The sequence below is a fragment of the Cryptotermes secundus genome, unplaced genomic scaffold (genome assembly GCF_002891405.2).
Source record: "Cryptotermes secundus unplaced genomic scaffold, Csec_1.0 scaffold70, whole genome shotgun sequence".
Lineage (NCBI taxonomy): Eukaryota > Metazoa > Arthropoda > Insecta > Blattodea > Kalotermitidae > Cryptotermes > Cryptotermes secundus.
In genome coordinates this window covers 4115778-4139436 of record NW_019734964.1, presented here as the reverse complement: position 1 = coordinate 4139436, position 23659 = coordinate 4115778, and the positions used below count along the sequence as shown (strand labels likewise).

Genomic DNA, 23659 nt, shown 5'->3' with positions numbered 1-23659 from the left:
CATCTGATCCATCAATTTCTAAAACAGATGTTAAGGAATTAATGATAAAACAAAATGTCAGTACACTGGTTAATGTACATCTCGTAAGATGTACCATCTTTCTCGGATGAAAATCTGTACTGCATGGGTATGTATTCGGTAGAGTGGAATCCAGATATTACATGCACAACTCCAGAACAGGTTCTGAGCCTGCAAGACTCATATGATATTATCTAAGGATGGTGGAGAGTTAGTTTGAATAAAGAAACTGATAAATTACCTGAAGTGCTAGCAAGAATTTCAGAACAGTCAAAGGTTATTGTGAATGGAGTGATGGAGCAGGTATAAGACACTGCAGATTTCAGATGAGGAAAGTGACTGTGAGAAGAATATTAAAATGAAAATGGCACAATGTTTAGTGGATAAAGTGTTGCATGAATGTAATTCAGAAGAGGGAATGGCAAATCAAATTGTAAATCTAGTAACTGGAGTGGTAAAATTAATATTGCCTGTATTGGATTGTGTAGTACATAGAGAATCAGACATATTTGAGACAGCAAAAGTTTTGTTCTCTGATAAAGTAATAGAAGAAACTAAATGTATATCTTCAGTTATGGAGGTTGTAACAGAACCAAGTCAAACTCATCAAGATATTAAATACCAGCAAAAAAAAAAAGCTGTTACCAAACTTAAGCTAAGACAGAAGGTGCACAAATAAGAAACCTTTCACAGAGGCATAAATAAGTTATCACAGAGAATTCTATTGTATAAATTGATGGGGTAAAGTGAAATTTCATATACAAATGCAAAATCAAACACTGAAGAAACTAAAAGATCTGAAATGCAAAGGAACTAGAGGAGGCATTAGAAAACACAAATAAAACAAGGTTCAGAATGTCTGTAAATTGTTGGTCTGTGTCAACTATATTACACAGATAATATTAATTATGCAGCATGTCTCGTGTAGAATAAAGATTAATTCCAAAGGAACAATAATTTTTAATGTTGTTTTTGTTTGTGAGTTTAAAATGGTTGTATTCCTATTTTTTTTTCATGGGAAAGATTTTAATCCTCCGAATTTAGTGGGTTTAACAGTGAAACTCTGGGTACTTTTATTCAGCAAATGCTTGGTTTGAATCTTTGAAAGGATGCTGGCTATTTTGACTAGAATTGTTGTGGTTTTAGCGGTCCCTCCACGCAAATAGGACTTCAATTAGGCCACAACGTCTTTGGTTCAGATCCTTTCCAATTCATAAATCATACCGCCATTCGTCGCTATATACTGCAAATAGCGACGGCATTGTTAAAATACCATAAATCACTTGGTAATTCCTCCCGCCTCTCTGTTTTGAATACAGGGACATTTGTATATAAGGATGTTATTGTGGTGACCCTGTTAACCAAATTTAGCCGGAAGTTCCTATCGTTACGTTAACAACATATCCAAAATGACTAATTTTAAAAATTGGTACATGTAATCGTAAATTTGTATGTATGATCGTTTTTTTGTACCTTATATTGTGCATTGCATTTCACATATTAAAGACAAGCAGCTACTGTGTGAAAAACATGTAAGAAAATTGTGCCGGCAAATTGTGTTCGAAATATCTTTGTTTTATAGTCTTTGGTCGTGTTGCGCATAGCGTATTGCGCATAGTGTAGTCTGTGTAGTCTTCCAACATTGCCTCAAATTTCTTGCCGGAGTGGGTCAGGCAGGCTAAGAGAGTGTGGTTCTGATAGTGTATAAATTGTGGTGAAATAGAAAGTATCTAATACAGCATGGCAGACGAATCAATTCAGAATGGAACAAACGGAGGAGATGTGCCGGAGATCGAGCTTATAATAAAGGTACGTGTCAGAAGATACTGATGAGTTGCATGGGCGTTACTCTACGTTGTTACACCAACGGCTGGGCGCGTAAAATGGCTGAGCAGATAGTTTGTTCTCCGGAAGTCCAAGAAAATGTTGGTTAAAAAATGAGGAACAGTCGTCTTACTAGTGATAAATCTGCAAGCGTTTTGTACGATGTTTTTCTTTTGTGCACTTTCGTGAAATTGACAGTGTATGGTCGTTATTCCAATTGCATTTTCAGAAGGCTTGGCGTTTACAGATTCGATGGGTGATCAGTACCAGTGCTGATGATATTAGAACAGAAAATAACGAACTAATTCCGTTTGTACCAGGTCTCATTTTTTGTGACCAAAAACTGAAATGTTGGCTGGCTGTCACGGGAGTTTGGATACAGGGGAAAAGCATCAGATCATAGCAGATTGTCAGCAGTTACTTTGATAAATAGAAAATTGGATGCATGTTGTAACCAGCCAAGTGGGGGGCCAGAAATGAAGTCCTAATGTAGAGACAGTATATGCTAATGTGCTGGGTGATCAGTAGTATCACATGTCTCAAGAGATAGGAATAATGAGTGTGGAAGTAGTCATGAAATGATGAGTAACATGGGCAGAATGAAAAAACTGCGAGAAATACCACTAGTGCCACATTATCCACTACAAATCACACATGAAGTCACTTGGAAATGAACAAGAGCCTCTGTCGTTAGAAGCCAGTACCATAATTAGTGTGAATTCATAAGTCATTATGTAAGTTGAATCTTTCATAAATCTTTCAGAATTAATAACATTAAGGGTAGTCTGAAATTTTGAATTCTGGGTCATATTCATAGCGACATGGTCCATTTTTGTTTCTGTTATTGGTATAGTGGTACTACTTCCATTTTATATTCTCTAACCAAGCATTGCAGTAGAAGTAGTCTCACCTGAATGTGTCTGCTCATTCAGTAATAGAAAAATATTGAATTTTCCAGAAGACTGGATTTTATGAAGTGGTTTGTAGGTTTGAATCCCATTCTCTTGTGATAGCTGTGCCTCTGAAATGTTGCGGGCACTTTCATTGACTTAATGAAATTCAACATTACATTCATGTTCTACAGCTTTTTTGTCATAATTGTAGTACCTTTTCTATTCTGCTGGACTCATTAATCCTTTATAATGTCATTACATTCACTATATGTTGATGCTAATAGCCAAGTTAATTTAAATGTCGTTTCATATGTTGTGTTGGTACATTGAGCAGGGTAAGTGACATTCATTTTGTACTATTTGCTGTGTTAAACTTGGCAAAGGATGAAAATACAGATCCATTTTGTGACCTCCAGTGCCTGTTAGCACAGCGAGTTTTGAGCTGTGGGCCACATTCTTTGTTTGAGGGAAGGGATGTGGGGTTATTTCGTGTTCAATTGAGTACTTCAGTGGTTTTCTTTCTTGAAAAGGTTTAAATGTGGAAGTAAAGATTGAATATAACGTAAATTTGACAGAAAGTTATCACACTTAGAACTACATTCCAAATTTAATGCAGGCTTAAAATGTGTTTCATTGTTGAACATATTAAATATGCTTGTTGCCAGCTTATAAACAATTTCTGGAAATAAAGACATCTGTTTTCCTTCATATGTTTAATTTAGGCCAGTAACAACACAATTTAATTCTCCATTTCTGTGCATTTCTTCTGCTGGTACAAATTATAACTACATGTATGTCATCATATATTTTCATCATTGCTGTTTTGTAACTGTAAACTTATAAAAGAATGATGCATACAGTATTTATAGGTGGTATCTCCATATGATATAAAGACAAATCCAAGTACAAACTTTATGCAGTTGTCATATAATTTTTCATGTTACAGAAGAGTACAGTTAAATGTTGTATATGTTTGGAACATCTGTTGCCATACAAAATTTTAAAGGCCATACGTGAAGTAGTGCATATTACTCTAGCCTCAGAAGTTCACATGGCCATCATGTTGATCTTTCTGATGGGAATAAATTGAGAAATACACGTGAGAGGTGTCTCTAATGTCATGCTGTTTGTGCTAGGTTTTGTGGAAATCTTTCAGTTCAAGTTAGTAGACTAGGACCGGCACACAAACACAATCATATGTCTATCTTACCTGCAAAGTGTACTAAGAATTACAGCTTATAGACTTGTTAAATGGAAATTTCTATTCAAGATATTTAACTTACCAGCTCTCACTTTTAAAAAATTGATTTGGTTTCACGGGAAGCTGCAGAGGAGCTTTACATTCTAATGTCATATTAGGATAGGCTGCACATTTTCTTTCATTTATGGTTTCATATTTGTATAAAATTATTTTCTGTTACTCTCATGATGACAGAATGCATTTTAGCCTGCTTTTCCTATTTTTTAAAAATAAAAGGAGGCTTATGAGGTTACCTTGCTGTCTATCTCCCCGTAACATTCCTAGGCAATGGCTTGGTGAACAGTCTTGTGGCAGTGAATACACACACAGCAGTAGAAGAACTATTGAGTGCTGTGTTGTACGAAATATTCGACATGTAGTTCAAGGAAAATAATCTATTAATTCTTCCCAGAACTTGTTTTTTCATGCAGTAATTAAATTGCATTTCTGCCCATTCCACTAATTACATGAAGCAGTTTGTGTTTAACATTTATAGTATTGTTAAAACTGTGACTGTTATGGAGACTAGGGTAATATGACCATCATCATCATCATCATCATTATTATCTTAATTATTTGATCAGTGACTGACAGTAAAGTGAGCAAGATAATGAAAGATGTATGAACAAGCATAATGTATCAGGTGCGAGAAATTTTGGGTGGCAAGGGGGAAGCCATCTGGGGCAGTCACCAGTCTGTCTCCACACCTGTGATTTAAGGGTTAAAATTCTTTCACTTCAAAAATTGTTTGACAAGTATTCTCATTTGCTGTTCAGGTCACAGATTCAACCATCTCACATGCAACACACCCCTCCAAAACTTTTTTAAAAGTTTCTTCACATCACATTGCATGTTTGGACTAACACTTGTCATCATCATCAAGTGTTTAAAATTGTTGATGAAAATTGCAGCGTGTCCATGTTGTAGTTTCCATATTTGATATGTGGTGCCATCTATGTGCTTGTTCATCCAATGAATAGTTCATCCTGTTGAGTTTTGTGTGTATTATTTATTGTTAATAACATGTAATGTGAAGAAACTTACAAATAAGTTCTATAAAGACAGTTGAATCAGTGACTTGAATAATAAGTGATGTGCAACAGGATGCTGCAATGTGGTATTATACTCATTTGCATTTTATATTCTACAAGGTATCTCGACACCTTCATACTCCATGCCTTTAAAAGATTAATTTTAATATTACCATCTTGTTTATGCCTAGGGCTCCAAAGTGGTCTCTTCCCTTGAGGTATTCAAAGCAATATTTTTCTGATGTCCCTTGCCTGCTACGCATCTTGGTTGTTTCATACATCTTTATGTATTCACTGTTACACCATTAAGTATAGGAGATAGATTGTGGTGTATGTATTGTGTTTATAATCATTTGTGTTGTCTTGTTATGTTATCTTTCCCAGGTTCAGATACCTTCTTGAGCCCTGTTTACATTACCTCAGTTCTGAAGTGGTGGTGATGTAAATGAATATTGGACACAGGGGCTTTCTAAATTCCCATGCCTATTTTTCATTTATATGTCGACAGTAAGGTAATGGCAGAAGATTGTGTCCATAAGTGCAGGGTGAAATTTGTAACCTAATATGTATGAAAGGAAGAAATCATTGGCAGTAACTTTGTTGGTGCTGCAAAAGTAATGTGTAAAACAAGCTTCAGTTTGTATTTCCATTTAATGATAGCTGAATGAATGAACTACCGGAAATGATGTCCACAAACTGTTAGCATGTCAACATAAAAATGTGGGCAATATGGAGCAGGTATAAAGCACAGCCTTTTGTTTAGTAGACCTGTCCTGTTGTACAAGTAATCTGATGGCTGTATAAATTGAAGGTATTGGGAACACGATCAAGAAGGGAATATTTGGACCTAAGAGGAAGGAGGCAACAGTAGACTGAAGAAGACTGCATCCTGAGGAGCTTTAAAATATGTAGCATGCATAGAAGGGATGAGAAGTATACACAAAAGTTTGATCGTAAAATCCTAAAGGAAGAGACCCACTGCAAGACTGTACAGTGAGAGGATGATATTAAAATAAGATCTTAAGTATATGAATTAGGTAAATGTGACTTTGGATAAGGATCACCGGCTTGCTGTTGTGAGCAGGGTAATGAGCCTTCGTGTTCTTTAAAAGGCGGGGAATTTCACGCCCAGCTGAACGACTGTTAGGTTCCCAAGAAGTCCCATATTTTCGAGGACTGACAGTGTGTACCATGAGCTTGTTATACATGTTAGCCAATATTGTGTAGCATACTTTCTTGTGGGAGGGAGGGGGCAAGAGGTCATTGTACTAATTCTGTAGCAACCCTCATCCCCTCTCAACCCACACCTACGCTCTCATTATTTAGTACGTGCCCTTGTGCTCGTTTAGCGCAGTCTGTTTATGGTGTGACAGGGTACACATGAAATGTGTAGGTGTATGGGACGGAGTAGCAGTAGAAGACCTTGAAGGTGTAAGGGACGGAATAGAAGCGGAAGACCTTGAAGACTATCTCCAGTGCCAGGTTTCTCAATTTTTTACGATCATTGTCCAATTCTGTATGAGAGGGGGATCATTTGAATGGCTGGCCGAGACCCGGAGGGCGCCGTCCCGCTGACCCACATTACAGTTGTAGAAAACACCTTACACATCACATACGTTCCTACTGATAGGTGACTGGAGCCTCAGTGGCGTGCAGCGAAACCGGCAGTCTGTCCAACTCGAAGTAATAAGTGAATAAAGTCGCCGCACGTTGGCTTTGAGGATCTTCAAAGCTGTGACTGAGAAGAGTACGGTCTTCTGAGTTGTAACGCCTTGTAGTTCGGGAGATGTACACTGACGTTTCGGAGGGACATACCGCATTCATTTCAGGACCGAATAGTATGTCTAACAAGAAACTGGCACTAAGCAGGCGGTAGTCATAGGCCTGCTTGCACCCTGAAGATGGAGACTATACGTTCTGCCGAAACGTAGGGGAACTTGTACCGAATTATTGGGCGTTGCAACCCAGAAGATTTAATCACTTTAATATCTCTACAGCTTTGCGTCTCCTCTCGTCTGCTTGTAGAAGTGCTGAATTATGAGTCTCGTAGGAATGACAGAATCAGGTCTTATCGTTTTGGGAGGGGAGAAGAGAAATATTTAATTTTGCCATTAATGTATTCATATGCATATAACTGGCTCGGGGAGCATCCAGTGCCGAGTTTTGTGGTCATCTTTTGAAAATCCACACACGTTGACTGCATGGAGGAGAGTCCTTCTTGAGAAGCTAACAGCCGCTCAGCTGCTCTGGAAATTTGTCGTCTTGTACGGAACCCGAAGGATCTTTACCGTGTTTACAGAACCCGCCACTTGTCACTGTCATGTAACAGATGAATCAACACGCAGCTGCCATATTTGTGTAGAATCTGTTTTAATATCTGCCTATCTACAGCAAGGTTACCCAAGTTGGTCTCTTTTACGTGTTCGCACCAAAATTCTGCATGTATTTCTCATCTCTTCACGTGCCTAATGTCCCCACTTTCCCAACTCATTCATGATTTTATTACCATAATAATGCTTGGCGCAGAGTACAAATTATGAAGCCCATTATATAGTTTTCTTTTCACATTTCTTGCTTTCTGCGCACGCACCTTGACAACAATATGTTTTTGACTGCTGAAGGCGAAACTGTTGGTTAGTTTGTTATTTTGTTAGTATTTCTCAAGGCGTTTTTGTTAAATACGAAACGAGTCAGAACTTTGAGAACTTTTACGCACATTTCTGCCATGACTACCACACTATACATATAGGCCTCCCACTATGAATAGTTTTACATTCTTTAACTATAAATTATTGTGCTGTGACCATGGTAGACACGTGCAGTTTTTTCACCGACACGTCAGTGGCTGCAGATCTTCTAATGATTTGATGATGGTGAATAATGATTTGGAAAGAAGAGATTGTGACCTAATTTAAGGTAGTAACTCGGTATTTGCCTGGAGGACAGAAGAGTGAATTAGAAAGGATGAGGAAGGACCCGGTCATAACCCAGTTAAATGTAGTATCTAGGCTTTTGGCTGGAGGGACCGAGGAAGGCCACGAAGACGTCAGTCATGCTAATCGATGTCCTGACCGAGATTTGAACTGAGTATCCCCTGAATTCGGATAAGAAATGTTACCGCTTGAGCCGACTTGCGCAGTAGCTTCGTAAAAATATGCACCTGAAGTTCGATTTATTTTTCTGTTTCATGCATCTTCTTTTCATCACTATCTACAGAGTAACTCTTAAAGTGACTTGCTACTGCCTGCTTGACAACGGTTAGATTCTCAGCAGGGACATGATTTTTTTTTTTAATATTCATTCTGTTGTTGGGTTGTTGCATCGTGCTTTTGTGGACGATGTTAGCAACGTTTCGGAAGTACATGCCACCATCGAAACGTCGGCAGTATCGTCCACAATCACACGTAATCATCCAAGACCAGAACATAAAGAGTAAATAACCAACGAGGAAGCATAAAATCCGTATTTTTTTCGTCGCCACCAATTCCGAACCGCAGTAATGTCCACCCAACATCGTGTCCAAGAAGGACGAGGGCAAACAAAGGAAACTGGCAACCGCAACGCAACCGCAGTTTCCTCAATTTGCGCTGCTTCATTCAGTAACGTGTGTTCCACTCAGGCTGATAACAGTTCTCGGAAACTGCGGTTGTGTTGCAGTTGCCAGTTTCCTTGGCGTGCCCTCGCCCTAAATGTGGGCGGCATTCTCTCGAGCAGAATGACTGGCGACCGGAGTTTGCCAGAATCTAGGATTCGTATTTATTTTCTACAAATTTAATGTACATAGAGTCTGAACTTAGGTAATGTGTCAAGTTATCCCGGGGCTTAATTACTAGATTGCCGTGAGGGGTCAGCTTCATGCTCCAGTCGCTTTACCGCTGGGAAAGAGCCCGTGGTACCCATTGTGTAGGAAGTCGAGTGTGCCCCAGAGCCGGTCTGGACGTTATGAAGTTCGTCACAAAAAATAAAGTACGCAATATTTATAATGATAGCAACAGCAGGAGCCGATCGCAGTGTCCGCGCGGTCTAAGACATGAACTGTCTCCGCCCTCTCGAACACTGGGATCGTAGGGTTCGAACCCCACTCAAGGCATGGATGTCTATTTGCGATTATTCGGTGTTTGTGTTGTTCTCTGTTAAGTAGTGGCCTTGCGACGGGCTGATCCCCTGTCAAAGGAGTCATACCGAATGTGTATAGGATTAAGAAACTGAAAAAGAAAACAGCAAAGATTCAAAGGGCTATAGAGCCATATAGAGAGAAAACAGCAACCGTAGGGCTAGAAACCTATGCAGTGGAAAAGTAGGCGTTTATGAGCTCTACTTTGAACTCCAGAGTGAAGTGTAATTTCTTAATTTAAGTTCTTTAAAGTTTTGGGTGCTCCGTATTTTGACACTGACGTGGGAGGCAAGTGGATTCCGTGTGGAAGCTTGTACTTTACCTGTATATAAAGTTGGTAGACTTAATACGTATAGCTGCTCACCTCCAGCAAGTGCCGAGGTCAAGAAAATGTGGATCTACACATCCACCCCCCATACGCCTTCATTGCGTAGTGCTTAATTACTTGAACACAGGGACAACTCTATCTTACATCTACTCTTTGAAACTTTCGGCGTAGTTCAGTGATTTCTAAGTAAGAAATATTCTATGTCTGGTTCAGCAACGGTTCTGTGGCGTGGTCCTACAGTTTCGTTTGACTTTGCAGCACTTGATTATCTACATTGAGTGAACAGGACGGTCGACGAGGCATGCAAAATCACAAAGAAATGCCAATATTGATACTTTCCATTCTAGTTTTTATGTACTACTTGAATCGCATCACACGCCACTGGTTGCTGACTGAGCCGTGTCTTCACGGAGGGAACCACAGTCGTTGAAAGACCAGGGCCACACTAGGCGGAGTGTCATGACAGGATGTGACTATAAGCTACCGTTCGGTAGTTCGGTAGGTGAAAATGAAGCGAGAAACCTGTAATTGTTTGTTTTTCTCTTTCAACAGATTATGTTTAAAAATCACGTATTTTATTACACAGTTTATTAGGCTTTCTTTTTACCTCTGGTTTGTAGCTGAACCCGGAAGCACTATTTCTTACATTACGTGAGGGAACTCGTTTTACATAAAGTGATTCTCTGTAACCCAGTTTAACTCTAAGGTTTTGTGTACAGTAGCATGTAAAGAACGGTAATTTATGTGCCAGTATAGGAATTTGTTCCGGACTTCCAGTATTTTAATAGCCAATTTTGATATTTGAGTTTTGCATTACTCATATAGCGTAGTCGGTATAGCGACTGGCTATGGGCTGGTAAACCGAGGGTTCGGAATCCAAGCCCCGGTAGGGTAAAGAATTTTCACTCTCCAAACGTTCAGACCGGCTCTGGGGTCCACCCAACCTCCTGTGCAATTTGCATCGGGGGGGGGCTTTCCCGGGGGTAAAGCGGCCTGGGCGTGAAGCTGACCACTCACCTCCAACAAGTGCCGAGATCAAGAAGATATGGATCTATACATCCACTTCCCCATACGCCTTCATCGCGTAGTGCTTAATTAGTTAAGCACAGGGACAACTTTACCTTTACTATAAACAGAATCTAGTAGATCCCAAACAGGATCTTTGTAATGAAATAGGGATTCGTATGTTGCTGTTGGTTTCTGAGACTGTGCTCAAAGACCTGGGCAGCTTTTAGATGTAAAAATCGGTGCGTGAGAATCACATAAAGGTTATGGATCTCATGGAGACAAATCCTTTATCTTGTAGGCCTGTTACTTCTGGTTCGTGTTTTGAGATATTCAGCAGAGTAGGATATGATTTTCTGGTATGACAGGAGGATGGTTCTGTATAGAACCAATTATGTGTTGGTGGATCAGTTACGTTTAGTTTACATGAAGTAGACTGGTCCGCTCGCCGATCGCAGTGGTCGTGCGGTCTGAGGCATGAACTGTCTTCGCCCGCTCGAACACTGGGATCTTGGGTCCGAATCCCACTCGAGACATGGATCTCTGTGTGTGCGTTTATTGTTCTCTGTGAAGATATCGACCTTGCGACGGGCTGATCCCCCGTCCAAGGAGTCCTACCGACTGTGTATAGGCTTAAGAACCTGAAGAAGCGGCCAAGGTCTACAAGGCCTGTAGAGCCATAGATTGACTGGTCCTCTTGAAGTAACAGTATACATTAATTGAAATATGATTACGCATTGAAGGTATGGGTTTTAAATTTTTCAATATGGTTTAGTTTATTAGGTTGAAATGTATAGAAGTTAGGTCTTGTAGGATTTGAGGTTGTCATACCGGTGGTTGTGGAAAAGTTCTGTTGTCTGCTTGCTGGTTTCCTGCTTGGTTGAATCTTCAACCGTGAAGATGGAAGTGATATGTTCCTCCGAAGCGTCTGTTTGACTTTCACCGGATTGCTCAGCGTTATATCCCAGAAGCTAGAACCAGTGTTTTGCCTTGTAGGGATGTGGGGGACTAACTACATACGTATAACAGAAACCTTGAGGTGGTTTATGGTTCAGCTTTCTTAAGCGGTGATTTGTCATTTCATGTAGTTACGACGTGTGAAGCGTGATGTTTCTCGACTCGGCTTGAGGCTTTTGTTCCTGTCATCAGAACTGTTGTACAAAAAGGATGGAGAAGAAAATGCAAGTGACAGTGTCACAGAGGAGATCCGCTCTACTTCGCCGATTATCTTGGTAGCTGACAGGAATAGGTACCGCCTTAGGCCACTGGCCCCTGCTGGCTTTCCGAGCAGCAAACAGAAATTGGTTTTGTACAAACTTATCAGACGACAGACTATAAGTGAATGGTTTCTAGTAGGGGTGTCTTATTTAATATAACATGTCATTCTTTTGGACGAGTAAACCAGTTTGAATAAGTCCTAGATATCGCCAAATGTGATGGAAGGGATGTAATTAAATTGGTCATGACTTGGCCACTCCAGTTACTTCTGCGGTTCGAAATTACTTTACTAAACTCGGCGGTATGGGTTTTCATTAGAACAGGGTTGCACAAACACCCAAGGAATCGAATATAATGGTGGAGTTATGTACTTATGCCTTCGATTAAAATATTCGTGAAACGACATGAACAAAACTTTTCATGAGGTTAAAATTAGATTATCACTACAGCGCAGTCGGTGTAGCTACCGGCTACAGGCTGGACGACCAAGGAGTCGGGGTTCGAGTCCCGGTGAGGAAAGAATTTTCAGTTCTCCATGTCGTCGAGGCCCACCCAGCCTCCTATCCAGTGGTTACCGGGGGTAAAGCGGCCGGGCGTGAAGCTGACTACTCACCTCCAACTAGCGCCGAGGTCAAGAAAACGTGGGTCTATGCATCAACTCCTCCATACGCCTTCATGGCATAGTGCTTAATTAGTTAAGCACAGGGATAACTTTACCCCTTTACCTTACCTGTCATTGCATCCTTGTTATTTTTTATTTAAAAACCTTCCTATATTTTATTTTCCCATCCGAAACCTAAAGATTAACGCATTTAAACCTATAATTATATTTGTTGTTGTTTTGTATTGTTTGCCAAATATTAGCACTATAAGATCAAGAAGGAATATGAGATGGGAGCATATAGTAGGATTGTGGCAGATGAGAATTAAGTACAGAATTTTAGCTGGAACACGTGAAAGGAGAACAGTTGAGAGGCCGATATATTAGATGGGAGGATAATATTAAAGTGGATATTAAAGAAGTAAGGTGTGAAAGTGTGTAAAGAATTTATCTGACTCAGGATAGGGTCCGGTAGCGGGCTTTTGTAAACACTATAATGAACATTTTTATCAAAGGCAGGTAATTTATCTAGCAGCATCTCAGACTGTCAGCTGCTCAAGTGAAAGAAGGACGTTTGCGGGGATGAGCTTAATGGATCACAACATTTCCATTTCTTCTCCAGTTCCCATGAGTTGTTTGGGTTCTTTGTAACTGTCGAAAGCGTTATAACTGTGGCACCCCGTCTGCCATCCTCTCGTGTAATAAAGGGTTAAGGCTAGTAGAGATTGTGACTTGATTCTAATTATTAAAACCCTACTGTACACGTTTTAGAAATTCTGTTGTTGGTTTAAGGGTTGCGTGTGTTTCTTTGTATAAAATTCAGTTAGATATGCAACAGGAGTATCAAGAAGTATAAGGCCGTGATACATAATTTTGGAGCTGCTTACATCGTCGCAATTAAAATAAGTTGGTGGGAATATTAATATTTTCTTACGAACAGCAGTTTTGTCCAACCCTGGGTTCGTCCATCCAATAAAACGGTTAGCTTTTGTTGCTACCTCTTTGCGTTGTGAAGACCGGAAATTTTGCATCAGCGCACTTTAAAGCGTTTATTATATTTCCGGGTTAGTGAATTTCACCTGTTGCGTTCGGTCCTTCACAAAGAGGTGCCTACTAGGATAGGATGATGTGGGCACTGGGACCACTAATGGTATGTTAGATGATACATAATGATTAAATCTTTCCGTGGCAGGTTTCTGGGCAAAGGTAAAGATATCCTGTACTCAGATAATCACCACGCCCTGAAAACATGGGGCAGTGTAGGTATACCTCCATTATTCTTAACCTGCGCCCAAGATGGAGGTGACGGGTCAGCTTCACATCCTTCCGCTTTACCCTACGGGATTGAGCCCCTTTAACCCATTAGATATAAGGCTGGGTGGACCCCAGAGCCGATTCTGGATAGGTTTCTGGATGTTATGTTTTTCCTGTGAATTGTTCTTTTAACCTTTTGTGGATTCATAGATACGCCTTAATTTAGGAATATTTCGTGTCCGTTTGCATACGTCCTGATGAGTCAGTGTTCGTCTTTACTGTCACAAAATCGCGAACTTGGTTGGCTGTATGCATATGGAGTGGAGTAGTTGGCAGTTCACTGTTTTGTTATGTACAAGATTAGTGGGACCGCCTATGTGGCCTAGTGGTCAGAGTTTGATTCTCGGCTCTACGAATTTTTTTCTGGGTCTGGAACGGAGTACACTTAGCCCCGTGATGATAATTGAGGAGCTGTTTCAAGGAAATAGCAGCTCCGGTCTAGAAAACCGAAATTAACGGCCGTTGGGATTCGTTGCGCTGACCACGCGACACCCTCTGTCCGCAAAAGTTGGCACTAACTTCGCCGACAAACGGCGATCGCTCGGTCGGTATAGTTCGCTTGCGGACGAAAATCACGGAGTTTGTTTTGTTATAAGATTAGTGGGGACCTAAATATACTGTCATCAGTTGTATCTTAAAAAAAATGATCTCTGAAGCTGATACGGTACTTTTAACATTGAAATGTGCGTTTTCGATAATGCGTTAAAATGTTTTAACGCAATACATCATCAGATGGCGAAAGTCCTATAGTGAACTAGATCAGGACTCTGTTAAATCTAGTTCACATAAGCGAAATCCTGTTTCTCTACAGAATTCCTTGCGATCGTTTTCTTGGCATATGTTTCGTGTGCTGTGTTATTACATGGTTTTGGTCTTGGTGCGTTATGAGTCGTGGCGTATTTATAGAGATAGTATGGACTCCGCTAACAAGTAGCTGTATTAATTGTTTATTGATTAAGATTTTCTTCTGTTGCATTATTATTAAAATGTTTTGTCTTACTGTGATGGTTATAAATGATTCAGGCAAGAAAGTAACGTATTCCTAATTTGAATGACAATTATGTTTGTAATATTTCACGTTGCTTCTGGTAGGAGAAATGAAAAACCGATAAGCGGAAATACGTGTTTCTACGTCACTGTTAAAGGAGAAGGTTCGCAGGTGTACACAACGGCCAGTCTTAGATCATCGATGCATTTAGAAATTATAGCGAAATGCACGAAGACTCNGGTGTACACAACGGCCAGTCTTAGATCATCGATGCATTTAGAAATTTGCATTTAGAAATTGTATAGCGAAATGCACGAAGACTTTCTTAATGAAAAGCCATACTGATGCATTTCAGTGACTTTCTCGTAGTTCTTAAGTCTGCTTCAGTTTGAATTCCGTCTTCCGCATCATCACATCTGTATCGTCGTCATCAGCAAGAGCGTGATAGTTTTGTAACGATTAGATAGGATATTTGCTTTCAGATTGTAACGACTAGATAGGAAATTTGCTTTCAGAAGGTAAAACACACGTACATTTTTCGTTAAAGTATGTACGTTTCTTTTTATCATTATTACGGTTAATGTCGAATAGTGATGGTCACTACTAGCCCACGTTTTCTAGCTTTGGGTGTCTAATTATGCATTATGTATTAGTGAAGGAATTGTCTTTTTTTTTTCTAGTGGGGATGGACTAAGTCCCTTGTACTGCGGCCACTTCTGGCCTATTGTACCAGCCCCAGATGATATGTGAGGGTGATTGTGGAGCAATTTGTGAAATGAAAATTGGGAAGGAAAACCGAAGTACTCGGAGAAAACCTGCCCCAGCGCCACTTTGTCCACCACAAATCTCACTTGACCAGACCCGGGATCGAACCCGAGCCGCCGCGGTGGGAAGCCAGCGACCAACCGCTTGAGCTATGACGCGGTCTTGCGGTTACTTAGTAGAAATTTATAACACTATGGGACGGATGCCTTCTTTGTAGGCTAAGAACTCGTCATTTTACGGAACCCAATGGTCCTATGCCTGAACCATATGAATCCAGGTGTGCTGTCGCCGTCTTATTTATTTAAGCCCTGTTTTAGTGGCATCGTCCCATCTACGCTTAGGTCTCCAAGTGGTCTGTTTACTTCAGGCTTTCCGATGGCACTTCTTATTCCCTATGCGCCTTCCGTGCCGCCAATCGCGTTGTCCCTGCTGTGCAGATCTGTATTTATTCGTTTAATGTTTGGGGGGGGGGAAATTCAAAGGAGCTACTAAGGAACATATTTGTGACGCTTCATATTATGTTGTGTCATAGAGGTGTTGTCATTGCCGAGAAGCCTTTAGCCTAACGATTGGTGTATGGGTAGCTTCACACGTGATGAAGGAAATTACGCAAAATATTGCTTTGGGTTGTATTAATTTAGGTACTGACTTATACTGTAAATGGCTTTGTAAAAGAATATTAGGTGATGTATTACAGCATTAGCAATCCAACGTCGGGCATTATAAGAGATAGGCATCGCTAGGTACTGCTCTCATTCCATTCTTTCACGTCACTGATGCGACGTTTTGATGTTTCCTTTCAAGGAAGTGTGAAAATATGAGTGAATTGTTCCATTGGTATTTGCGGTGTTGGTGGGCGTATCTTCGATGAAGTTTTATCTCGTGGGCGAGCCTCATATAATGCTATCTGCCAGTAATCTTTATTTTCTTGTACCCTCCGACAAGACAGCTGTTTCTGTTGTCGTTTGCTATGAAGCATCTACTAATAGAACGTAGGCACACTTTCAAAGAAGGTCTAGAAAAATCAAAATTAGCCAGCCATACCAATGAAGAGGGTCATAGTGTAGGCCGAGATGAAGTAAGGATTTTGGAAATTGAAGGCAACAAGTATAGGACATAAAGGAATCGGCCCATGGCATGCTTAACCAATCCGAGCAGCCAACCCAGTTTGGTTCTCCCATCTGTATNTTGTCGTTTGCTATGAAGCATCTACTAATAGAACGTAGGCACACTTTCAAAGAAGGTCTAGAAAAATCAAAATTAGCCAGCCATACCAATGAAGAGGGTCATAGTGTAGGCCGAGATGAAGTAAGGATTTTGGAAATTGAAGGCAACAAGTATAGGACATACAAGGAATCGGCCCATATGGCATGCTTAACCAATCCGATCAGCCAACACAGTTTGGTCATTCCTCCCATCTGTATCCCCCTTATCAGCAATGAGGTCATCCGATCAGCCAACCCAGGTTGAACAGTTCTCCCATCTGTATCCCCTTATCAGCAATGAAGTTACGAGCTCAGAGATGATCAGTGCAGTGTGGCAGATTCTTCGTGGGTTTCTCCAAGTTTTTAGTCCCGAGTGTCCACAGATGGCGCAAAATGGTTTCACAAATTTTCCATTTAATCCTGTGTTTGTGTTTTCTTGGATTTGGTTTGTTGGTTAGACTTGTTGAATAAAATTTTAACCTCTCTTTATATCTTAGTTTCAAGTCTGTGCATGCTTTGTCACAATTTTTATAGCACATTTTCCTGTTATCTCCCGTCGACAAAGCCTGGTGTCAGATATTTACATAGCTGGAGTTATACTGACGTGGAAGTCCAAACCCCAGTAATTGTGAATCTAGCGATGCGTTTGCTTTCTTCCCGTCATTCAGTTGTCTTTCACTCGTCCTGAATACATGAAGATGCGGCTGCACTTGTGTCCCGCTTGGCTGATTGTCGTTGCGTTGCTGGTTAGGTCTCAGCACAGTTCGTCAAATTCACACTTATTTTATTGCTAGTGGGGTGGGACTGAGTCCCCATTGTACTGCGGCCACTTCTGGCCTATTGTACCAGCCCCAGATGATAGGTGAGGGTGATTATGGAGCAATTGGTGGAATGGAGATTGGCAGGGGAAACCGAAGTACTCGGAGAAAACCTGCCCTTGCGCCACTTTGTCCACCACAAATCCCACTTGACCAGGCCCGGGCCGCCGCGGTGGGAAGCCAGCGACTAACCGCTTGAGCTATGGCGCCGCCCATTGACACTTAATACAAATTAACATTGATTCAGTTTCATGTCTCATTTAGGGTTCCTATTCTTAGATACGCGATTGACTCCCATTTCACTGCTTCCCGCTGTGCCTTGTCAAGTCCGTCGAATGGCGTAATTTGTCCGAATTTGACTGGCGTGCGTGTGTTAAGTTGGAGAAGTAACGGTAGAAAAATGGTCTCAGATTTGGGTTACACATTACATTTAAGTCGAGACGGACTGGAATTAATTTTGCGCAACATGCTTTTGTGTATATTCCCGATGTAAAATTTCGTAGAAATCCTTCGTCAAGTTTCGGAGTTGAATTAGCGGTCGGACAGGTGTGAACTGCCCAGTATGTGTTCTTGCAATGCACGCATATAAACATTACCAGGAAGTTGTCAGTGCCTGTTATTGTAGTATGTGGAAGGCCTGAAGTACCGTATCCTGAGGTGTTAGGGAACGCCGGCGGCGACGTAGTACAGTAGTTTCCAGACATTATACAGGAGTTACCGAAAGGCGCCATCAAATAGGTACCACTCCTGTGTGTATTCGGAAGTTGCCGTGTTCAGATCTCGTCCCGGAGACGGGCTATTCCGAGGTTCCGTGGTTTGCCTCCGTATTTTCTTGCATGCCTGGGACAGTACCTTAAATTAGGTCAGGACTGCCTATTTCCACTTAATTTTCAATTTATTATTTGCTAATTCTCAATTCACGCCGCATAGTCTGCGCAGTCTACCGCAGGAGTTGCGTCGCAGCTAGGTGTAGTTTCGTGATACTTTACCTGTGCCAATAGAAAAGTGGCTTCAGGCATGCCATTCTGCATGGCCTGTATCCGCTTCTGTTTTAATATCCCACAGTTCTGTCAGATTGGTGTTTGACGGCAGCCGTAGCCTGTCACCTGAATGTTAATGTGTGTAAATCATGAAGTGTAAGGTGCTTTTCGTCCCTTGCTATGCAAAGGCATGCGAAACAGACTGGAATACCAGGACTCATAAATTTGATGCGGGACTTGCATGCAGTGTTACGGTATTAAGTGAAGAATTTTAAGAGGCTTTGGGGGAAGCTTCATGACTTGTACTCTTCTCCAAGTATACAGTAGAACTTGGTTATAACGTCATCAAAGGGGCCTAAAAATAGTGTCGTTGTAACCGAAATGGGCACTTCCACAGTAGCCTTATGTTAGTCACGTAAAAATCTACCAAAAACCGAGTTAAAATGTTGCATTTTTAGTGAAATACGTAGTTAAGTACAGACTAACGTAACATTAACGTGGAATTGCCCAAATGTGTAATATCAAAGACATATTACAGCGCTTTTCACTGACAATACACACCGCACTAATAGTGTATATTAAAGGTAGGCCCATTCACCAAATTATAGTAGATTACATCAATTGTTGTGCCTTACTGTACCTAGATACGAGTACAGTAATCAGTTATCTTCATCTGTTTCCTGTTACTTGCCCAATACACACTTTCTAAATTACGTTCAATGTCCATATCAGAGAAATTCAGGAATGAAAATGACGTTACATACGAGGTTGATGCATTTGTGCATGTCGTACTAAGCAAGGTATAAAAACAGTTGCTTTATGAGGAATTAGTTCGTACCATTGAATATTGACGCAATAGACAAGGTGTCGCAGAATTAGAATGATCAGGGTCTAAGGCATGAATTGTCTTCGCTCGAACGAACGCTGAGATCGTGGTTTTGAATCCCACTCAAGGCATGGATGTCTGCGTGCGTTTGTTCTCTTGTTGTTCAGGGTAGATAGCGGCATTGCGACGGGCCTATCCCCCATTCACGGAGTCCTATCGACTGTGTATGCGATTAAGAAACTGAAAAAGCGGTCAAGGTCCAACAATGACTGTAGAGCTATAGTTAGATCTATTTATAATTATATTGGTTATACGTATATAGGAATAGAGCCGGGATATCGCAGTCGGTATAGCGACTGGCTGTGGGCTAAAGACAAGGGGGTCAGTGTTCGAGTCCCGGGTGTGGCAAGAATTTTTACTTCTCCATGTCATCCAGATCGGCTTTGGGGCCCATACGGCCTCATATCCAGTGGGTACCGTTGGCTCTTTCACCAAGTTAAAGCGGCCGGGGCGTGAAGCTGACCACTCACCTTGAGCTAGTGCCGAGGTCAAGAAAACGTGGGTCTGTACATGCACTCCCCCATTCGTTTTCATAGCGTAGTGCTTAATTAGTTAAGCACAGGGACAACTTTGCCTTTATATAGAAATAACGGTATGCGCACAAGGAACCTAAGCGTGAATTATCGATTTACCGGTTATACTGATTTAATTGTTATTCGGTGTTCGGAAACCAGCAGAACATTCGATTTCGTTTGCAGGGTTACATAGTCAAGGTCAATCGTATATGAGCAATTACTTCGCGCCAATTTTTTTCGTAATGGGTTTGCTCGGTTTGAATGTCGCCCGGGTCAGGGGTTGCCCTGACTCAGGTTTTTCGTGGTTTTCCTCGGTATGTGTGTTAGGAAACCACCATCTTCTTCCAAAGCCTCCCAAATTAATTATTCATGTTCACCAGTCGCCCAGCCATTCGCCGCTCTGTAGTCTGAGATACTGATCGTTGTAGAATGAGCCACGAAGCAGGAAGGAGGGGTGCACTATACATATACACCGCGTTTCAAAATGATGGACCCAATTTCAGAGCTGTATATCTCACGATGGCAACGTGCTACAATTACAGGAAAGGTCACAAACGGTTTAAAAATTATTAAGTTTTGTTAACTTTTTTGTAAATGCTCTATGTGCCCTCCACCTGCTGCACGGACAACGTCGAGACGATAGGTGAATTCATCCCAAACGCCTCTCAAAGTGTCTTCTTCCATTGAAGTCACCGCTGCCGTTATTTTGTTTTTGAGGTCATCCATGTTAATCGCTAAGGGTGGCACAAAAACACGGTCTTTGACATATCCTCACAAGAAAAAGTCGCAGGATGTAATGTCTGGAGATCTTTAGGGTCCCATGCGCCCTGTCCACAATTGAGGCAGTGATGCATTTAGGAAATCTCAAACCTGCTGGTACCACCAGTGTGGCGGTGCACCCCATCTTGCTGAAAAATTAAGTCATCGGAATCTTCATTAAGTTGTGGAAAGAAATACTGCGCGTCTTTAGACATCAGTGTCGCAACTCCATTTTGATGGGAGCCGGGATAGCTGAGTCAGTATAGCGACTGGGCTAGGCTGCGGCCTGAACGGCCGAGGAATCGGGGTTCGATTCCCTGCGGGGCCAAGATATTTTCTCGATAACGTCCAGATCGACTCTGGGGCCCACTCGATCTACTGTGCAATGGGTAATGAGGGTTCTTGCTCGGGAGGTAAAGCGACAGTTGCGTGAAGCTTACTATTCACTTCCATCTAGTGCCGAAGTCAATGGTGGAGTTATACCTCCTCTCCCCATACGTCGTGGATGATGCTCAAGGATAACTAATCGTTTTTACGTTTTACACCGATATGTTTTGTCAGTTTTGTTCTATAATGCAGAACAGTGTTATTATACAAATGTTCTGTCTGCAAATAGTAAGAAGAATATTTTGTTTTCCATCAGGATTCCATCCCCATTTCCAGATCACATACTTGAGTTTTTTGGTTGATGGTTAAAACAGAATTATAAAGGTTCGAGCACGGTTTCATATAAAGCTCCGAAATTTCAAATATACATTTTTATCACGCAGTTTTAACTTAAATTTTTTGTCAAAATCTAGCACAGTAAAGACCCGACTGTCTGTAGTGGACGAGCAAACGTTCCACATAAGACATTAAGATCTGTCCGCTAGGCGTTATTACTTTGTAACTTACGACTGTGGAAGGTATAAAATGTGTAATTAGTAGAGGCGAGCCGTAAGGAAGCAAGTATGGGTGATTAAAATGATATTTCATGAGTTTTGCATTTGCTTGTTACGAGCTTTGTACTTTGTAACCTGGACAAAGATAAAACTTAAGTTGTGTCGGTTCTGTGATATGATATCCGACGTGTCTTGTTCAGATGTAGGTCGACAATTTTGATAATGCCGAATGCGAGTGTGGCGTCCATGCTCTCGTATATGTGATGCATGCAGCTCTGCCGTTATGATCTCTCCGGTATTTTAAGCTGTTGGCGCGCATGTTCACATGTTATGACTTTCAGTTTTATGTTAGTCAATTTTTTCCTCATCCATTGGTGTTTTATAATATCAGGAGCTTGCGCATATCGAAGTAATAGTGAAGACTTCCAGGCAAAGCCCCTCTATCATGGTACCCATGTAAGCCAGTGTGTATGTTAGTGGTGATACGTATGTTGCAATATTCGTGAAAAAACTCTGTTTAGGAAAAGTATTAGTCGTGTGTGTCCACGTCGGGGTCACCAATGTGGGATGTCGTATGAATGAAGAGACAGCCACTAGTTGAACTGTCCTATAGGATTTATTGCAGCTGCACAGTATACACAGACGGATAACAACAATAGTGAACTGCTCGAACACTGAACTGGTATTGAAGAACGGTAGAACTAGGCNTCGACAATTTTGATAATGCCGAATGCGAGTGTGGCGTCCATGTTCTCGTATATGTGATGCATGCAGCTCTGCCGTTATGATCTCTCCGGTATTTTAAGCTGTTGGCGCGCATGTTCACATGTTATGACTTTCAGTTTTATGTCAGTCAATTTTTTCCTCGTCCATTGGTGTTTTAAACTAATATCAGGAGCTTGGGCATATTGAAGCAATAGTGATGACTTCCAGGCAAAGCCCCTCTATCATGGTACCCATGTAATCCAGTATGTATGTTAGTGGTGATACGTATGTTGCAATATTCGTGAAAAAACTCTGTTTAGGAAAAGCATTAGTCGTGTTTGTCCACTAATAATACAATAACCAGTAATTTGGCTAAATTAACAGTATTTCATTTGGANCGCTTGCGTTGTCACACTTGCTTGAATGTGGGCAGTTCCCACACCACAATAACCAGTAAATTGGCTAAATTAACAGTATTTCATTTGGGGCGCGCGGTAGCATAGTTGGTTGAGGCACAATGCTACAAGCCGGAAGAATGCGGGTTCAAGTCCCGATTAGGTGGGGTTTTTCAATTGACGTAATCCTTCCAGCCGCACTATGGCCCAGAGGTGTACTCAGCCTCTAACAGAAATGAGTACCAGGAATCTTCCTGGGGGCTAAAGGGCGGCCGGCGCATAAGGCTATTAACACACACAGCGATATCGGTCGTACGACGTTCATACGGTTCATGTCGCATCAAGTAGTAGAAAGTGTAGTCTTAGCTTTCATACGTGACGACATGCGACATCTACCGTACGACAGTCGGAGAGCAAAGAAATGTATTTGGTCGCTCTAGTGTGAAAAGGAGGTCGTACGATATTTTTCCGTACGACCGATGTCGCTATGTGTGTTCCTGCTGACAACCTTGCCGCCATCTGTGAACCGATTGTCTAGAGAAAATGTGGGAGCCTCGAAGTCTCACAACCCTATGGGCCCCCACGGCCTATAACAGGGATAGCTTTACATTTTTTTAAACAGTATATCTTTATGAAATCGTTTGCGTTTCCCGGAATGTTATGTAGCTAAGAAAACATGAGTCACCGAATCGGTTGGCTATCCAGCCACTTTTCGTTCGGTTCCTTTGGTAATCATCTGAACTCCCGACGCTGTGTTGTCTGAGCTGCTGACAGCGGCACTAAATAAACTGAGCAAACCAACTAACTAACTGATACATATTTAACACGGTCTGTACGTTCATGTGTCTATGATGTATATATATACTTCTTTGAATTTCTTAGTTCGCCTTTTCTGTGTTTGTATTACTCGAAGAAGTAAAAATATGTTTTTACGCGAAGGGCCCTGGGGCTGTTGTAATTTTCACAGCCACTTTCGGATACTGTAACGAGCATCCGGGCTCCGTAAAAGGTGGGAAATATCTCATGACTATGTAAGATTTGAGGCTTTCACGGCGGTGACTATGAAGAAAGCAGTCTTCTGGGATTTGGCACCGTGTATATGTGGTGTTATCCGACGTTTCGGAGGAACGTATCGCCCCCATCTTCAGGGTAGAAGAAAAAGTATAAGAATTCTGC

General features: G+C 41.3%; 1 protein-coding gene across 2 annotated transcripts in view; it reads left to right on the top strand.

The window, feature by feature from the left end:
• The first annotated feature begins 1453 nt into the window (after nt 1–1453).
• LOC111869024 (chloride intracellular channel exc-4) overlaps nt 1454–23659 on the top strand; it is a 100191-nt gene continuing 77985 nt past the window's right edge. Inside the window, exon 1 of one of the 2 annotated variants that reach the window (XM_023860204.2) lies at nt 1454–1827. In XM_023860204.2, the coding sequence (XP_023715972.1) occupies nt 1759–1827 (69 nt within the window). In that variant the 5' untranslated portion in view covers nt 1454–1758. The remainder of the gene's footprint in view (nt 1828–23659) is intronic. The other variant, XM_023860203.2, reaches the window with a different exon arrangement.